The sequence below is a fragment of the Panthera onca genome, chromosome A2 (assembly GCF_046562875.1).
Source record: "Panthera onca isolate mPanOnc1 chromosome A2, mPanOnc1 haplotype 2, whole genome shotgun sequence".
NCBI lineage: Eukaryota > Metazoa > Chordata > Mammalia > Carnivora > Felidae > Panthera > Panthera onca.
In genome coordinates, this window is record NC_138340.1 from 25,552,718 (window position 1) to 25,571,418 (window position 18,701).

The 18,701-nt window shown below is 36.8% G+C and overlaps 1 protein-coding gene across 2 annotated transcripts in view; it reads right to left on the reverse strand.

Annotated features, from left to right (window-relative positions):
• Positions 1–18,701, reverse strand: part of DNAH12 (dynein axonemal heavy chain 12) — a 211,253-nt gene that overhangs the window by 99,419 nt on the left and 93,133 nt on the right. For both annotated transcript variants that reach the window (XM_081794954.1, XM_081794955.1), the window contains 8 exons: positions 17,208–17,396; positions 15,684–15,835; positions 11,150–11,288; positions 8,184–8,350; positions 5,068–5,323; positions 2,684–2,983; positions 1,957–2,135; positions 324–516 (listed from right to left, as the gene is read on the reverse strand). In XM_081794954.1, coding sequence (XP_081651080.1) covers positions 324–516; positions 1,957–2,135; positions 2,684–2,983; positions 5,068–5,323; positions 8,184–8,350; positions 11,150–11,288; positions 15,684–15,835; positions 17,208–17,396 — 1,575 coding nt within the window. The remainder of the gene's footprint in view (positions 1–323; positions 517–1,956; positions 2,136–2,683; positions 2,984–5,067; positions 5,324–8,183; positions 8,351–11,149; positions 11,289–15,683; positions 15,836–17,207; positions 17,397–18,701) is intronic.

An 18,701-nucleotide genomic window follows, 5' to 3' on the forward strand; every position in this document is an offset into this window, starting at 1 on the left:
TCTGAACTAGAATAAAGATAGAATCAGCAGCTGCAGTGGAAAAGACAAATGATAAATCCTGCTCTGCTGTGGATACCTTCCCACAACTTCAGTTTCCTCATCAGTAAAACAGAGACAACCATACCTGCTTCACTGAATTGTTGTACCTACAGAATGAGATCGCGTATTTAAAGCACTTAGAGCAGTGCTCAGCACACACAGTTACTGCTCTATGGATAATATTATCATCGTCACCAACGTAGTCAGCACACAGCTATACAGGTTGGCTCTCTCTTCACAGCACTGATAATTATTTTAGACACCAGGTTTCTTCATAATTTTACCTTCAAATCCTCTCTCCACTCATTCATACCATAGCTTTTAGAAATTTCTGGTTGGAAAATCTGCATTTTTGCCATGGATGTAGCCAGACGGGTTAAAGACTGACGACCACTGCCTCCAAGTCCAACAAGCAAGGCATTTCCACCTGACTGCTTTAGAATTCGACATATTCGTGATAAATGTTCCAATACATACCTATGAGATATCAATATTATTATACTTGAAAACACGAATGTAAATGTATATTTACAGGTAACTATTATTTTATATTCTTGGAAGGATGAACTTTGCTATCCCATGTTATTACCCTAATTTTAAAGAGATAATCGTCAAAAAGTGCGGTTTTTCAAAAGATGTTACCATTGAATCATTTGATGCAAAGGAAAACTAAAGTACAAATTCAGGAACTGTAATGTACAAATTATAGAAATGAAATGCAGTTGTAACCACTTATACTGAAAGCATATCACTGTTTTTGTTAAAAACATCCCTTCAATCTTTTTTTAAGATTTATTTTTAAGTAATACCTACACCCAACGTGAGGCTTGAACCTACAGCTCCAAGATCAAGAGTCACACGCTCTACCAACTGAACTAGCCAGGAACCCCTCTTCAATCTTTTAATACTAGGATTTATATGTGAGAAATAGAAAATCAGTTATCTACAAAATTAACAATTTCTGTGAAGACCCAGCCTCATTAGTAATTAGGGAAATTAAAATTGGAGCCACAGTGAGATACCATTCCACTCTCCTTTAGATTGGTAAAACTTACCAAGTCTGGCAATCCTAGTGTTGGCAAGGGTGAAGAACAATGGAAACTCTTAATCATTTTTGAAGATACTTCAGCAAAACTTAGTAAAGTAGAAGATCCTTACACACCATAATACAATAATTTCACTTTTAGGAATATAACCTAGAGAAATTCTAACACATGTACCCAAAGAGACATGAATATTCAAATCTTTTTTTTATAACTGCAAAAACTAGAAAGTCACCTAAAAGTCCATCTCAGAAGAATGACCACATTGTGTTAGTAGTAAAAACTCATTTGTTGTGACTCTCACAAACAATATGGAAAAAACCTGAAGAATGTATACAGTATATTATTTATAAAAGTTTTAAACATGCAAAATCAGGGGCACCTGGGTGCTTGGTCAGTTAAGCATCTGACTTCAGCTCAGGTCATGATTCCCCAGTTTGCGGGTTTGAGCCCCACATTGGGCTCTGTACTGACAGATCAGAGCAGAGCCTGGAGCCTGCTTCAGATTCTGTCTCCCTCTCTCTGCCCCTGCCCTGCTCAGGCTCTGTCTCTCAAAAAAAAAAGAAGACAACTCTTTAAAAAAATTACACATGCTAAATAAGACTGTGCATATATATTCAGGAACACACATGTGTAGTAAAAAGCACATGACATGAGTTCCTTTTACTCCTACAGGGTATGATGGGGATGCAGAGAGACAGGATTGACTACACAAGGGACTTCAAATAAATTTCTAATTTTTTATGTCTTAAGCTGCATGACCAGTACAAGATTATCTACCATATTTTTCTTTATATCTTTTCATACATTTTAAATATTTCACAGAAAAATTTTACAAATAGCAATTTCCACCATGAACACCAAATGTAGGTACCTAAAAATGACAAGATTCATTCTTGTCTTGTGAGTTTGATTATACTCATCTAAGCATTGTTCCACAATGTCACTAAAATGATGAATATTTGGAATTTCAACATAAAGTCTGTCATCTCCTTCAAGATCAGGATTCATATAATCACCAAACATGAGATTTCTCAAGTCTCCTTCAGAAATCTATAGAATGAAAATCAACACGTTACAAAATTCAACATTTTATAAAATAAATTGAAGGAAATATTACATAAAATTTTGTTTTATCTATGTTATAGGATGATTATCAATTAAATAATTCTTTTAAATGGAGAGGTAAATAATATACTTATAAAATTAATTCCTAAAATTATATTATATCCTCAAAAAACAAAAAGAACAGAAATTTTTCTGTTATATAAGATTTTCCCCCAAGAGCCTAGAAAAGTCATTCTGAGTGACTCTCACTTATTGAGTAGTTACTAAGGGATGGTCACCATGTTAAGTACTTTGCATTTATTATATCATTTAATCCCTATCATATAAGGTTTTATTCTTTAAATAACTTCTATGTTACATATATATTTCCCCTGAAGACAAATCTTCTCAAAATAAACACCTATCATTGAGGGAAGTGAAAATAATTTGATTGTTAAGAGGAGACAGTATTTTTTAAAGATACGTTGATTGTCACAATTCATGCTATTGTACTGTTTTAACTTAATATGTATACAATCCCTAAATATACTCACGGGTGCATTATCTCTCCTCAAATGTGAAAAGACACCATCAAATGATTCTTTAAAATGGTCCTTTATAACAGCTTTGATTAAATTGAACAGCCAGTATCGATCCTCGTTATTAACGAGGCGGTCATAAAACACCCGGAGAACTTCATGCACAAACAAGCGGGTCATGGTGTGTTTGCTCTCCACAGCATCTTTTTCAATGAGTAAGCAGCCCCGGATGACACGTGAAAAATCCCGCAAGTTGAAAGTGTAATGGGATTTTGTGGGAGTGGGCAAAAGATTTTCCATGGATTGTTTATATACCTGCATATGAAAAACAACAATGGAACAATATAATGATTATAATAAGCAAAGTCATGTAACAAATAGTATATAATATGAAATATTTTATTTATCCTATCAGATTATATTGGTTTGGGGGCACCTGGGTGGCTCAGCTGGTTAAGTGTCTGACTCTTGCTTTCAATTCAGGTCATAATCTCACGGTTTTGTGAGATTGAGCCCCACATTGGGCTCCACACTACTGGACAGCACAGAACCTGCTTGGGATTCTCTCTCCTTCTCTCTCTGCTCCTCCTCTGCTCACACACATGCTCTCATGATCTCTCTCAAAATAAGTAAATAAACTTAAAAAAATTATATTGGTTTAGAAAATTGTATAGTACCCAGTCTAGCATGGCACACAGCTTTTTTTTTTTTTTTTTTTTTTGGTTTATAGCAGGCATTATGAAGTCGAAGGAACTTAATATTATCAAATTCCATCCAAGCCCAAGAAGTGACCATGCATTTATTTCCCAGTTATTACAGTTGTTCCATTTAAAGCTGAATGACCTGTGATTAAATAATTAGCAAAAACTTTAGTAGAGAGTGAAACCAGATAACTCATTCTGAATCATTCCAAATGGGGGCTAGGATGAAACAATTTCCTTTGGCTACCCTTGACTTCAAAACAAATCAATGTATCCTCTTCCTTCCCTTTGCTCTTATTTTCTCTCTGCCTCTTCTCCCTTCTATCTCAATTGGCTATAATATGGAAATAATGTATGTTTTTACTATTTGCTAAATTCACCAAATAAACTTGAATATTTTCTATAAGTAAATTAAGTCTTTTTATAATATAGCCCCCCAGAAAACCTCAAGTGAAATTATTTTTTTATTTGTCTGTGTTCTATGATTATCCCCTCCTCCCAGCATCTGCAATGTGGTAGGTCTAAAATGCTTCAAAAAAAAAAAAAAAAAAAAAAAAAAAGGATCCCTTTCTGCCTCGCCAACTCCCTTCTTTTTCCAGGAGATGTCTGAAATACATATAACATATTTTATAAATAGAAGAACTTTTCTGTATCAGAATAAGTTTAGTACTTTCAACGCACTATCCCTTTGCTCATAGTTTCTCTATTTTAACAGCACAAATTTTCCACCAGAGTAAGGGAGAAACTTCAGAAAGACACAATGCTCTTGGAAACTGATGGAATGATTCTAGGGAGTGTTGTGCTTCTGGTTGCAGTGATCCCACAGTGAACCCCACTTTATCAACGCTCCAGAAAGCTTAGTTCAGTGATCTATCACTCACTTACCTTCTATACAATTTTCCGTTTTACCATGGTGATGAGGCTGGCTATGCCCTCTGAGTAGAGGCAGATAACACACCCTGAATTATGCAAAGCCATTAGGCAGTCTTGTTTTCTGTTCCCACCCTTGTGTTTCCTTACTATTATATTTTTTCACTGCTACTCCTAAATTATGTTGTATGACTAAAAAGGATGCATTCATAAGCTAAAGTCCCCCACCCTCACCATCTCCCTATCTCCCTATCTCCCCTATTTATCTCCCTATCTATCTCACCTATTTATCTCCCTATCTATCTATCTAGGCTCTATGCCCAATGTGGGGCTAGAACTCACAACCCCAAGATCAAGAGTTGCATGCTCTACCAAATAAGCCAGCCAGGCACTCCCTCTATTTCTTTTTAAAGACAAACATGCAGATTAGAAGGGAAGAAAAAGAAAATTAATAAACACCAGGGTAGAAACCTAACAATTAGGGAAACCCCTGTGGTGTGGCAGATACTGATTCTAAATTATTTCCTTATAACAACCTTGTGAAATAGGTGCTATCTTCCATGTTAGTGATTAAAAAACTGAGTTTCTAGAAGTTCAAATTACTTTCTCTAGGCCACTTATAGCTAGGAAATAGCAATCAAGGCTCAAACCCAGTTAGATTCCCTGATTTCAAAGCCTCTGATCTTCCTGTTCTCAAGCCTCCTTAACAGTTTCTTAGATACCAAAGACCAAAGTAAATGACTAAGAAAAAAATGTTAAAAAAAAAAAAAGGACCAAATGAGGAATATATGAAATACTAAAACATTTTATATTGCATTATTTGCTCACCTCCATTGTCCCACTGACAAGTTGGTTCCCAATTAAAAAGTACTCTGGAGGAAACTCATGAGTCCTAAGGTAGAATGCTACAATTGAGGAGAAGATTCGGACCATAGTTTCGTCACTGAAAGTATTAATAGAGCAGATGTTGAAATGTCGAATAAAACGAGGAGTGACTGGATTTCTTCCACCACCTGGAGGGCCCATGGCAGCCATCAGCTCTATGTCAACCAATGTGATTTTACTTGTATCCTTAAGGTCATACCTTGAAAGCACATAAAAATTCCAAAGCAATCAGTTATAAGCCAGTAAAGATAGAATGAAATGTTGATCTGCCTAGAAATGTAATCTGATTTTAGCGTCTCTAAAAGAAAGAACCCTAGGGGTACTGGATGGCTCAGTCAGTTGAGTGTCCAACTTTAGCTCAGGTCATGATCTCCTGGTTCGTGGGTTTCAGCCCTGCATTGGGCTTCATGCCTACAGCTCAGAGCCTGGAGCCTGCTTCGGATTCTGTCTCCCTCTCTCTGCCCCTCCCCCGCCTCTCTCTCTCAAAAATAAACAAACATTTAAAATTTGTTTTAAATAAATAAAGGGAAGAACCCTAGAAAATGCTTGGAGTAGAAAAACAAAAATAATTAAAAATATTTTTTTATTTGATATAACATTATATTCCTTTCAGGTGCACAACATAATGATTCCATATTTGTATATATTGCAAAACAATTACCCCAGTAAGTCAAGTTAACATCCATCACTACACATGATAACAAAATATTTCTTGTGATAACTTTCAAAATCCACTCTCCTAGCTACTTTCAAATATGCAATACAGTATTATTAACTATATTCACCATGCTATCCATTACATCCCTCAGACTTACCCATTATATAACTGGAAATTTGTACCTTATGACTCCCTTCACCTATTTCACCCATCCCCCAACCCCTGCCTCAGGCAACCACCAGTCTGTGAAGAGAATGTGTGTGGTGTGTGTTTTTTAATGTTTATGTATTTTTGAGAGAGACAGAGTGCAAGTGGGGCAGGGGCAGAGACAGCCAGAGACACAGAATCCAAAGGAGTCTCCACGCTTTGAGCTGTCAGCACAGAATCCAACGCGGGGCTGGAACTCACTGACCGCGAGATCATGACCTGAGCTAAGTCGGATGCTTAACCAACTGAGCCACCCACGGACCCCAGAAGAGAATGTTTTTTAAAGCAGTGTCCTGTTTCTCCTTCCAGTGACACTGATTCTGTTGCCAAATTCTGGGTATCTATAATGTCCTTTCATTTTACCCTTCCCTTTCCAGTTTGACTCTCTACTTTTTCCTCCCTCACTCCAAATCCAGAAGCATGGATGAGAGATCATTCTTGTTTGCAGCTGGTTATAGGTAGGGTGACCACATATGCCATTTTGCCTAGGACAATTCTGGTTTGTGCTTGCCTGGAGTCATTATTAATAACACTCCCCTTTTGTGCTTAGGAATGTCCCAGTCCGAACAATAAATTATATAGTCATCCGGTTACTTACAGCAAAGTCCTGATTTTGTTTTCGCATCTCAGATCTTATCTTCAGAGCACATAAAGATGCCTAAATAGTACCTGTAATGCTTTTGTTATGTAAAGAGAGACACAATGGGGGAATAGCAAAGCTCCAAAGAAGTTTTAATCAGAAAGGAATATATAAATGGCTCAACTTAGTTGGAACCAGAGTGAAAATGTGCCTATTTCTAACAGGCAATTAAGTCCTTTAATATTGAAGTTCTTACAAAATGGGGGCAGGGAATGTGGGAGAAATCTATATAGGCAGTCCTTAGTCTAATAGTACTCCTAACAAAAAGTATGAAAATATGACTTGGTTTTTGGCAACAACCCTAATAACTATCAGTAGGGGGCTTGTTAAATAAATTATGGCAGGATCTACACAACTAAATTGTATTAAAAGCCAATGAAATGAAAAAATAAAAGGCCAATAAAATGAATGAAATAAACAACATGAATAGGTGGTGCTCAAGATAAATTTTTAAGTGAAAATAAGTTCTAAAACATTGTATAACATGTCTGTTTTTTAAAATAAAAATGTAGGGGCGCCTGGGTGGCTCAGTCGGTTAAGCATCCAACTTCAGCTCAGGTCACGATCTCTCAGTCTGTGAGTTCGAGCCCCGCGTCGGGCTCTGGGCTGATGGCTCGGAGCCTGGAGCCTGTTTCTGATTCTGTGTCTCCCTCTCTCTCTGCCCCTCCCCTGTTCATGCTCTGTCTCTCTCTGTCCCAAAAATAAATAAACGTTAAAAAATTTTTTTTTTAATAAAAATGTATTTGTATAGAAAAAAAACACCTTGAAGGAATAGGAGTTATCTCCTGGAGGCAGGATTCCAAGGGTCTGTAGTAATAACAAAAATGTATTTCAAAAATATGACTTAGCTTCAACATTAGTCTACCCTTGCCTTTGATTAACAAACAAACAAACAAACAAACGAAAAACCATGCATACTGGGGCCTTAGGGAAGTATATTTAAGAGGAGGGAATGAAGAATTACTAATCCTAACTAAAAAATACAATATCTCACATATTGGAAACTAATCATATCATCATAAAAATGGGATGGAGGGAGCGGAAGAATTATCTATGAAATTGCTGTCAAAACCAAAATGGTTTTGACAAATCTTTCTCAAAGATATGGCAGTCCTATCTCAAAGATATGGCAGTCACATAAAATACAGAAATTTAAAGCAGCAGAGGCATAGGGTGCTGATTATGGTTCCTTAGTTTGAAGCCTACCCACAAATTCTCAGCCCTGGGAGAATGGAACTTTGAAAGATGTAATCTGTAAGTTATTTTCAGTGACTGAAAATAATAGTTGAAAAGGAAAGAGTTTACTACATTATTGAATAAATACATTTCCAATACCGGATTACCCATCCCAGTAATCTAACTCACACGTTCAGAGGACAGAATGTCATCAAAAGGTATAGAAAAGTCTTCTAAAAATTTCTGTAGAGGAAAATCTAAGCAACCATTTTTTTCCATAAATATTGAAAACATGTATTACTTTGATGTGAGTCAAATAGAAAAAGAGAACAAAAATGACTTTAGCATGGCTAATTAAAACTTGAGTTAAATAGTTACCAGTTCCCACAGTCAAAAAATTGTCGTAATAATTCAATAGGAGGTTGAGCTCCGTATTTCTCCAATGCAGGCATATTCATGTCATCTATAAAAATTACACACTTCTTTCCCATAGGTGGTCCAAAAACTCCTTTGCGTCTTTTATCCAATCTAGCCATAATAATATTCTAAAATATAAAGAAGAGTAGTATTTAAAGCCATACTTAACATTAGGGGGAAAAAAAAAGAATTTACAGTCTAATTGTATAAGGAAATAATGACAAGAAGCACTCTTGTGTGTTTATATTTATTCATTTTTAGGGTGATATCAAACCTTATATTCAACATCAAAAAGCATTTACTGAAATTCTTCTACGGGCTCAGAATTATTACATACATACCTATTTATATATTTATATTGCACACAAATGCAAAATATTTTCCTCATTGGATACCCCAACATACCTATTAACTTTAACTTAATGTCTAAAAGCATGAATCTAAATTTATACGACTCTGAAATTAAGGGAATTCTGTAGGCTTAAAACAACAGAAATGAGTCCCATAGGTCAGGTGAGAATGGACACACATGAATTTAGGCATGGATGATTAAAATGGTGACTAGAAAGGGTCTCATGCAGTACTTTAAACTTGGCACAAAGATGGGGATGCCCAGCTGCTAGGTTCCTGTCACCTATTGTCACCTAAGATCATACAAAAATCCACAGTTTGAAAGATCTTTCATGGACAGAGCTTCAGTAGGCAGTAAACACCCTTAGGGACCCTCTAGGAAAGTTTAAAAAGAACAGTTGAAATTTCTTGTTCTCTCTTTCTCTCCCCCGGTGTCTTCTGCAGTTAAGAAATCAACTGTGGCTTCTTCTGGTGCTTATAAAAAAGGATGACAAAGCTCAATAATTTAGCAATCATGCAAAAATGTTCCTTTGAATGTGGTTCCAACATTATTATGTTGGTGTCCTTTTATGTTTTCAAAATTTATTTGAGAGAGAGTGCACACATGTGTGTGTGAGCAAGGAAGGGGCAGAGAAAGCAGAAGAGAGAGAATCCCAAGCAGTCCCCACTGTCAGCACAGAGCCAGACTTGGGGATCCATCCCAGGAACCGTAAGATCATGATCTGAGCCAAAATCAAAAGTTGGACGGGGCGCCTGGGTGGCGCAGTCGGTTAAGCGTCCGACTTCAGCCAGGTCACGATCTCGCGGTCCGTGAGTTCGAGCCCCGCGTCAGGCTCTGGGCTGATGGCTCGGAGCCTGGAGCCTGTTTCCGATTCTGTGTCTCCCTCTCTCTCTGCCCCTCCCCCGTTCATGCTCTGTCTCTCTCTGTCCCAAAAATAAATAAAAAACGTTGAAAAAAAAAAAAAAAAAAAGAGTTGGTTGCTTAACTGATTGAGCCACCCAGGCGCCTCAACTGGGGTGCCTCTTATCCTTTGTTTTTAAATAGGCAAGCTTAAAATAAAAATCAATATTCAACCCCAAAATTTATTTTTTTTTTATTTTTTTATTTTATTTTATTTTATTTTTTAATATATGAAATTTACTGTCAAATTGGTTTCCATACAACACCCAGTGCTCATCCCAAAAGGTGCCCTCCTCAATACCCATCACCCACCCTGCCCTCCCTCCCACCCCCCATCAACCCTCAGTTTGTTCTCAGTTTTTAACAGTCTCTAATGCTTTGGCTCTCTCCCACTCTAACCTCTTTTTTTTTTTTTTTTTTTTCCTTCCCCTCCCCCATGGGTTTCTGTTATGTTTCTCAGGATCCACATAAGAGTGAAACCATATGGTATCTGTCTTTCTCTGTATGGCTTATTTCACTTAGCATCACACTCTCCAGTTCCATCCATGTTGCTACAAAAGGCCATATTTCATTTTTTCTCATTGCCACGTAGTATTCCATTGTGTATATAAACCACAATTTCTTTATCCATTCATCAGTTGATGGACATTTAGGCTCTTTCCATAATTTGGCTATTGTTGAGAGTGCCGCTATAAACATTGGGGTACAGGTGCCCCTATGCATCAGTACTCCTGTATCCCTTGGATAAATTCCTAGCAGTGCTATTGCTGGGTCATAGGGTAGGTCTATTTTTAATTTTCTGAGGAACCTCCACACTGCTTTCCAGAGCGGCTGCACCAATTTGCATTCCCACCAACAGTGCAAGAGGGTTCCTGTTTCTCCACATCCTCTCCAGCATCTATAGTCTCCTGATTTCTTCATTTTGGCCACTCTGACTGGCGTGAGGTGGTATCTGAGTGTGGTTTTGATTTGTAGTTCCCTGATAAGGAGCGACGTTGAACATCTTTTCATGTGCCTGTTGGCCATCCGGATGTCTTCTTTAGAGAAGTGTCTATTCATGTTTTCTGCCCATTTCTTCACTGGGTTATTTGTTTTTCGGGTGTGGAGTTTGATGAGCTCTTTATAGATTTTTCAACCCCAAAATTTAATTAATACAGATGGGAACATAAATTTTTTTAAAAATGCTCTCTTGAACTTTTGCCTTAAAACTTGTTTTTAAAACCTTACTTATAGGGGTGCCTGGGTGGCTCAGCTGATTAAGCAATTAAGCCCCTGACTTCCACTCAGGTCATGGAGCCCCACATCTGGCTCCCTGCTGTCAGCACAGAGCCCACTTAGAACCTTCTGTTCCCCTCTCTCTGTCCCTCCCCTGCTCCCACTTGTGCTCTTTCTCAAAACTAAATAAAAAATTAAAAAAAAAAACCCAGAAACTTACTTACAATGCAAAAACCAAGAGTTCTTTAGTTTTACTTAAATTTATAGAAGATTTACACAGCTGCTCATAATTTATCAAATTGGTTTCCATACAACACCCAGTGCTCATCCCAAAAGATGCCCTCCTCTATACCCATCACCCACCCTCCCCTCCCTCCCACCCTTAATATACAATTTTAAAAACTAATCAAGTAAGGTAAAAAAGTTCATTATTGACCCATGTTTCTGGCTTTAAACTAACCTGAACCTGGTTGGCACTGGTCCGTGCAGAGAAATTAATATAAAAAGGGAAATACTGGTCCTTTTCCAAGTGATTCATTAGTTTATCCTTCACATACACTGATTTTCCTGTACCGGTTGGACCCACAAAAAGCAATGGCCTTTATGAAAACAATGAACATATCATTTGAAAGGGAAAAAGACAGAATAACATTTTTACTGAAGAAGGCTGAAATTGGTTGCAAACTTAAATAATCAAATCACCTTCATCTAAAAATTCATGTTTTAATCATGTAAGACTGGAAAAAAAGTGAGGACTGGCACACACTTCGTTTACTGTTACTGAGACTTTAATAGTATCAAACTATTATTTGGACAGATGTAACATTACTATATGCAAAACCACTCATAAACAAGTAATAACATGCTTTGCTTTTCAGAAAAGAAAGCTAAAGCTTGTCTCCTCAGAAAAGGGATGTATTTTTGTACTTTCAGTTGGAGTTATGGGCAAGCGGGTGCAATGTGGAAGAGACTAATAAGGTGAGACATTAAGACAGGATTAGGCTGTTTCACTGTTAGTAAAAACTAGGTGACCATGAAGTCTAAAGCTAATAGTGATATATACCTCTTAACCGGATTTTAAAATCTAAAATAGCATTTTAGAATAGCCTTTAGAAACATTTGTCTAAAGCGCCACGTCAGGCTCTGTGCTGACAGCTCAGAGCCTGGAGCCTGCTTCAGATTCTGTGTCTCCCTCTCTCTTTCACCCTCCCCCACTCAAACACTGTCTCTCTCTCAAGAATAAATAAACATTAAAAAATTAAAAAAAAAGAAACACTTGTCTAAAAGTAAACTCTAAGGAGTTCTCAATTCAGTGGGGCCTCAAGCAGAGTTTCTCATTCTTTTTTTTATTTAATGTTTTATTTATTTTAGAGAGAGAGAGTACAAGTGGGGAGGGGCAGAGAGATAGGGGAACAGAGGATGTGAAGCAGGCTCTGTGCTGACAACAGAGAGCTGGATGTGGGGCTCAAATCCATGAACCTGAGCCAAAGTCAGAAACTTAACTGACTAAGCTACCCAGAAGCCCCAGGGTTTCTCATTCTTGAGTGATCATAACTAATTTAAAAAGGAAAAAAAAAATCCTATGAATTTATGTCCACAGAACTGTGGGGAATCACAGTGGAAATCTTGTTTAGAATTAAAAATTAAATACCGACACTCTGAGTGATAATTTGGCACCCCACAATACATAAAGACAAACACAAGGATGGATGCTAAAGCTGAGAAGCAGTGTCCTGTTGTACACGGTCATCTAAGGGACCCAAATTATGCTAATATTAATTTTAAAAATTATCACTGAAGCACCATAAAATTAAAGTTCTTTTAGAACTACAGTGGCCCATACAGGCACAAGAACAGACACTCAGATCAATGGAACAGAATAGAGAACCCAGAAATGGACCCACAAACATATGGCCAACTAATCTTTGACAAAGCAGGAAAGAATATCCAATGGAATAAAGACAATCTCTTCAGCAAGTGGTGCTGGGAAAACTGGACAGTGACACGCAGAAGAATGAACCTGGACCACTTTCTTGCACCATACACAAAAATAAACTCAAAATGGATGAAAGACCTCAATGTAAGACAGGAAGCCATCAAAATCCTTGAGGAGAAAGCAGGCAAAACCTCTTTGACCTTGGCCGCAGCAACTTCTTACTCAACCCGTCTCCAGAGGCAAGGGAAACAAAAGCAAAAATGAACTATTGGGATCTTATCAAAATAAAAAGCTTCTACACAGCGAAGGAAAAATCAGCAAAACTAAAAGGCAACCAACAGAATGGGAGAAGATATTTGCAAATGACATATCAGATAAAGGGTTAGTATCCAAATCTATCAAGAACTTCTCAAACTCAACACCCAAAACACAAATAATCCAGTGAAGAAATGGGCAAAAGACATGAATAGACATTTCTCCGAAGAATTCATCCAGATGGCCAACCGACACATGAAAAAATGCTCAACATCACTCATCATCTGGGAAATACAAATCAAAACCACAAGGAGATACCACCTCACACCTGTCAGAATGGCTAACATTAACAACTCAGGCAACAACAGATGTTGGTGAGGATGCGGAGAAAGAGGATCTCTTTTGTGCTGCTGGTGGAAATGCAAGCTGGTGCAGCCACTCTGGAAAACAGTATGGAGGTTCCTCAAAAAATTAAAAATAAAACTACCCTATGACCCAGGAGTTCCACTACTAGGAATTTACCCAAAGGATACAGGAATGCTGATTCATAAGGTCACACATACCCCAATGTTTACAGCACTGCTATCAACAATAGCCAAAGTATGGAAAGAGCCCAAATGTCTACCAATGGATGAATGGATAAAGAAGATGTGGTATATATATATATACAATGAAGTATTACTCAGCAATCAAAAAGAATGAAATCTTGCCATTTGCAACTACGTGGATGGAACTAGAGGCTATTATGCTAAGCAAAATAAGTCAGTCAGAGAAAGAGAAATATCATATGACTTCACTCATATGAAGACTTTAAGATACAAAACAGATGAACATAATGGAAGGGAAGCAAAAATAATATAAAAACAGGAAGGGGGACAAAAACATAAGAGACTCTTAAATATGGAAAACAGAGGGTTGCTGGAGGGGTTGTGGGAAGGGAGACAGGCTAAAAGGGCAAGGGGCATTAAGGAATCTACTCCAGAAATCATTGTTACACTATATGCTAACTTGGATGTAAATTAAAAAAATAAATTAAATAGAAATTAGAAAAAAAAAAAAAAAAAAGAACTATGGTGGCCCCTGAAACTTCATCTACATGTTTCAGTCTGAGTAACACTTGCCTTATAGACAACTATTTGTTAAAAAAAATTTTTTTAATAAAATCCTGTTCTTGGGGCACCTGGGTGACTCAGTTGGTTGAGCATCTGACCTCTGCTCAGGTCATGATCTCACAGTTTGTGAGTTTGTGTCCCACCTCGGGCTCCATGCTGACAGCTCAGAGCCTCGAGCCTGCTCTGTATTCTGTGCCTCCCTCGCTCTCTGCCCCTCCCCTGCTCATGCTCTGTCTCTCAAAAATAAACAAACATTAAAAAAATTAAAAAATAAATAAAATAAAATACTGTTCTTAACTTGGGGCCCAGGACCAATGGAAGAAATTCCTAGCGTTCAGAGAATCTGTGAACTTGGATGACAAAAAAGTTGTATCTTTGCTTTTACTATCCTTAACTAAAATGGAGCAATTGTATCAATAGTACCTGTGTCTTTGTCACCAATAGAAATCACAGATAATATTCTAAATATTACAATGGTTACAGGTATCTCAAAAATATCACTTATGCTTATTACTTCTTCAAAATTGTGATGGGCATCAGACTCACTGCTAGATCATCGATCTTAATGTGTTAACAAACATGAATTACACAAACATAGGTCAAATTTGTTCAATATTTTAGTAAATGTATTTCAATATGTCCTTTCCTTCACAATTTTGTATTTGTATGTATTCATTTAAAAGCATTATCCTAAAAAATAATAAAAACATTTTAAAAAAGCATTATTCTGACAAATGGTTCATGGCACAAAAGGGGAAAAGAATTCTTATACTAGGATATCCCCAGAATTGGCAAGTGCCTTCCATTCCTTTTTCTTTTCAATATTAGCCTCTACATGTAAAATTTTAACAAATAAGCACTGAGTAATGTATAGAAGTTTTGAATCACTATATTGTAAACCTGAAACTAACGTATAACACTGTATGTTAATTATACTGGATTAAAAAATTTTTTAATCTAACAATAGAAATAATGTACCTCACGGGCTATTTTTTTCTGTTTCTTCTTTAATTAAAAAGATAAAATTGTCACAAAATTCACGTAAAAACAGGTTCTTCATCAAAAACAAATAAACCATGACATTCATGCACACTATGTAAGCTTGTCTCATTTAAATAGCATCAATGATAAATTATGCCTAATGTTTTAAAAGAAAAATAACTACAGAAATGTTATTAAGAAAGTTGGTATGAATATGCCTACAGTACAGACTAGACTTTTGATCAGTTTCCTGTCCTCTTCTTTGATGGGCTCTTCTGATTTAAGTCTGAGATCTCCACGTTCATCTTAAGCTATGAAGAACTAACTGGCATAGGACATACTTGAAAAATTCTAAGTGGGAGGTTGTGGATCATAGTGTGTCTGATACTCAGGAGCATATTGAACTTGTGAGTAGAATGCACGCCTTTCACCAACTGCAACTGACTTTTAGTCTGCTGTTACAAATACAAGAAATATAAAGTGGTTTATGAGGCAACAAATATGGCGGGTAATTTTCTGGAGTAGGCAGGAGAAAAACCTGGATTCTAGGTTTACCACTAGTAACAGAGGTCACTGCTAGCATGTCAATTAGTCCCCGAGGGTCTCCATTATCTGAAAATGGATTACCTTTAAGTTTACTTCAAAAATCCTATGATCCTATTAGAATGGCACTGTTATATTTAAAATGCATTTTCATAAGAATTTCTTACTTTGCATAGGTAATACTCAAATCCATTAGAAATGTATATCTAATTGTGTCCATTGTAGGGACTATTATATCTTGAATCTTGACATGTTTTTCTCCTAGATAAGCACTTTTAATTAATTCATTCCAGTGGACCCAGCGACCTCGGTTTTTCAACTACAAGAGAACATAAGTTTTAAAATAGAATCATGCACTTGATATCTGAAAGTCTCTTTTTAACATACTGTTATCATATTCGCTTTTAAAAACCCTAGTCTATCATAATAAAAACTTTCTGTAAGAATAATTCATCTAAAATAACATGACATTTTATAGTCATGAAGTAGATTAATAAGCACCTATGAATCCGCCACCCTATTTAAGAAACACACATTTATCTTTGGATTAATTATCCCCCTGCTTCAGTGCTATGGCTGGCATTGAAAAATCTTTTCCTGTTTTCCAGCAAATTGTGTATGTATATGGTATGTGTCTGGATGGTGGTAATTTTCCAAGTTTGAGTGTATATGTCTTTAGTAATTCATATTCTTATTTTTTTTAGGTTTTAGCTTTTATTTTTATCAAAGTTACATATGCGCATATTTTAGAGTTAAAACTTTTACAAAGGTTAAGAAAAAGAGCAGTTTCCCACTCTCGTTTTCTCCTCTCCAGTAGCAACTACCTTTGCCTCTTTAAGCTGGACATTTTGGGATTCACCTCCAACTCAAAGAATCTAATTGTGTGATCATCTCTTGATTTTTTAGTTTTAGAGATTTTTTTTTTCACTTCCCACTATGATTAATGAAGATGAAACTCTCTCTCTCTCTCTCTCTCTCTCTCTCTCTCTCTCTGGCCATATTCTTAAAATTCTATATTAGCATGGTGTTGGGGAAAGATTTCCACACTAGTAGTCAGGAGAGCTGGATTCAAGTCCTGGCTCTGCTAGCCACTCACCTTTCTAGGCATGCTTCTCTATCTATAAATCCCGAGATTTAGTTAAAGTTGTAACAAAGCCCTCCACAGATCGTATGTCTCTGAAGTAAAATTTGCATGAATCAAATGATTATTCAGGTGCTTGCTGTTTAAAAGAATCTTTTTGCAAATTATTATTTTTTAATGTCCATTTATCCTTGAGAGAGGAAGAGAGAGAGCAAGTGTTTGGGGAAGAGGCAGAGAGAGAGAGAGAGAAAGAATCCCAAGCAGGCTCCACACTGTCAGCACAGAGTCTGATGTGGGGCTCAAACTCATGACCTGTGAGATCATGACATGAGCCAAAATCAAGACTCAGACACTTAACCGACTGAGCCACCCAGGCAACCCGTAAATTATTATTTTTAAGTGGAGAAAATATATTTAACTTAAATCTGAAATTATAAAATTATCTTTAAAGAAAGTTATCTACACTGTCCACAAGTTAAAGGAGGAGAAGCTAAAGAGAAGGGACTAAAACACCAACCACAGGGGTCAAAACAACTGGGAACCCAGTTTTGCCTGCTGACCCAAGACTTTGTGTTTTGTAACTTACCATACCAAGTATTTTATATCATACCTCATACATGTAGTCATAGACTAGGCCTTTTTCATCAAAGTGGCATTCCCATTTACCCACAGAGTCTGGCACCGGGTTGTTTACGTCTCTTCCCATTATGATTAACCGTAGGAAGTTGTCAAAAACAATCCGACCCTCTGTATCACAACTCCCTCCAACGGACCAAATCAAAGAAAATACGAAGGAAGCCTGTTGGTTAAAAAATTGTTTTAATTTAAACTAATAATTTAAAATAAATTTCTCACAAATTAACTAAAATTTTACATATTAAGGAGGCCTGGTTAACATATTTAGAAAGGGTCAGATGTCCAGGTAAAGTGGAATGGAGCACAGTTAAGTCACAGAGAGCGTTATTTCTCTAGCACTATCTATCTAAATTTAAAATGTCCATGCCAAGTGATCTAGGAATTTCTCTTTTAGGAGTTTATCCTTGAATATATTACCACCTGTCAAAATGATGTATACATAAGAATATTTACTGCAGCACTGCTGGTGACAGCCAAAGATAAGGAGCGACCCAAATGTTCTTCAATAGGGCTCTATTTAATTGGATTATGCTATGCATATTGGAATACACGCAGCTGTTTAAAAAGGTAACTCAATAAGTATACGGATATGGACAATCTCTAAGGTATATTGTGAGAAAGGTACAAATCTGCATGCATAGTATGTTAACATGTGTAAAACATGTATTCACATAAAAGAGAGTATGGATCAAATACCTCCGGCAGGCTACTTAAGGCAGGTAATGGTATTTGCCTTGAGAATGGCTAGGGCACTAGTATGGATAGAAAACCTGCTTTTGCCTTTTGAATTTTACTCTAGGTACATGCCTTATCTAGTTTAAAAAATCTATCAAATTTATATATATTTTCAAGAGAAAAATTTTAACCAGGTATCAATTTATAGTAGTCTTTTTTTTTTTTTTTTTTGAGGGGGAGGCAGAGGGAGAGGGAGAGGAGGCGGGGGAGGGGAGGAGGGGGGGGAGGGAGGGAGGGAGAGAGAGAGAGTGGGAGAGAGAGAGAGAGAGAATATATCTTAAGTAGTCTCCATACTCAGCACAGAGCCAGACTTGGGGCCAGATCTCACGACTGTGAGATCACGACCCGAGCCAAAATAGTCAGATCCTTAACTGACTGAGCCACCCAGGCACCCCAATTTATATTAGTCTTTAAAAATGATTTTAAACCATTAAAAAAAAATAGAGGGAATTTAGGCTTACCAACAGAATAAAACTTTTAAAAAATGTGTATATATATATATATGCACACACACATACACATATATACACATATACATACATATATACATATACATATATACCATGAAGGTTATACAGGTGAGCTATTCATAAAATACTTTTAATTTATAAGCAGGTAACATTGATAGGTATGGAACAATATTAAAAACTAGTTCTGTAAAAGGCAGTTTCAAACTTTGGGAGACAAAAGGGGATACAAATAAATTATGCTTCAAACATGTCTGTTCTATTTC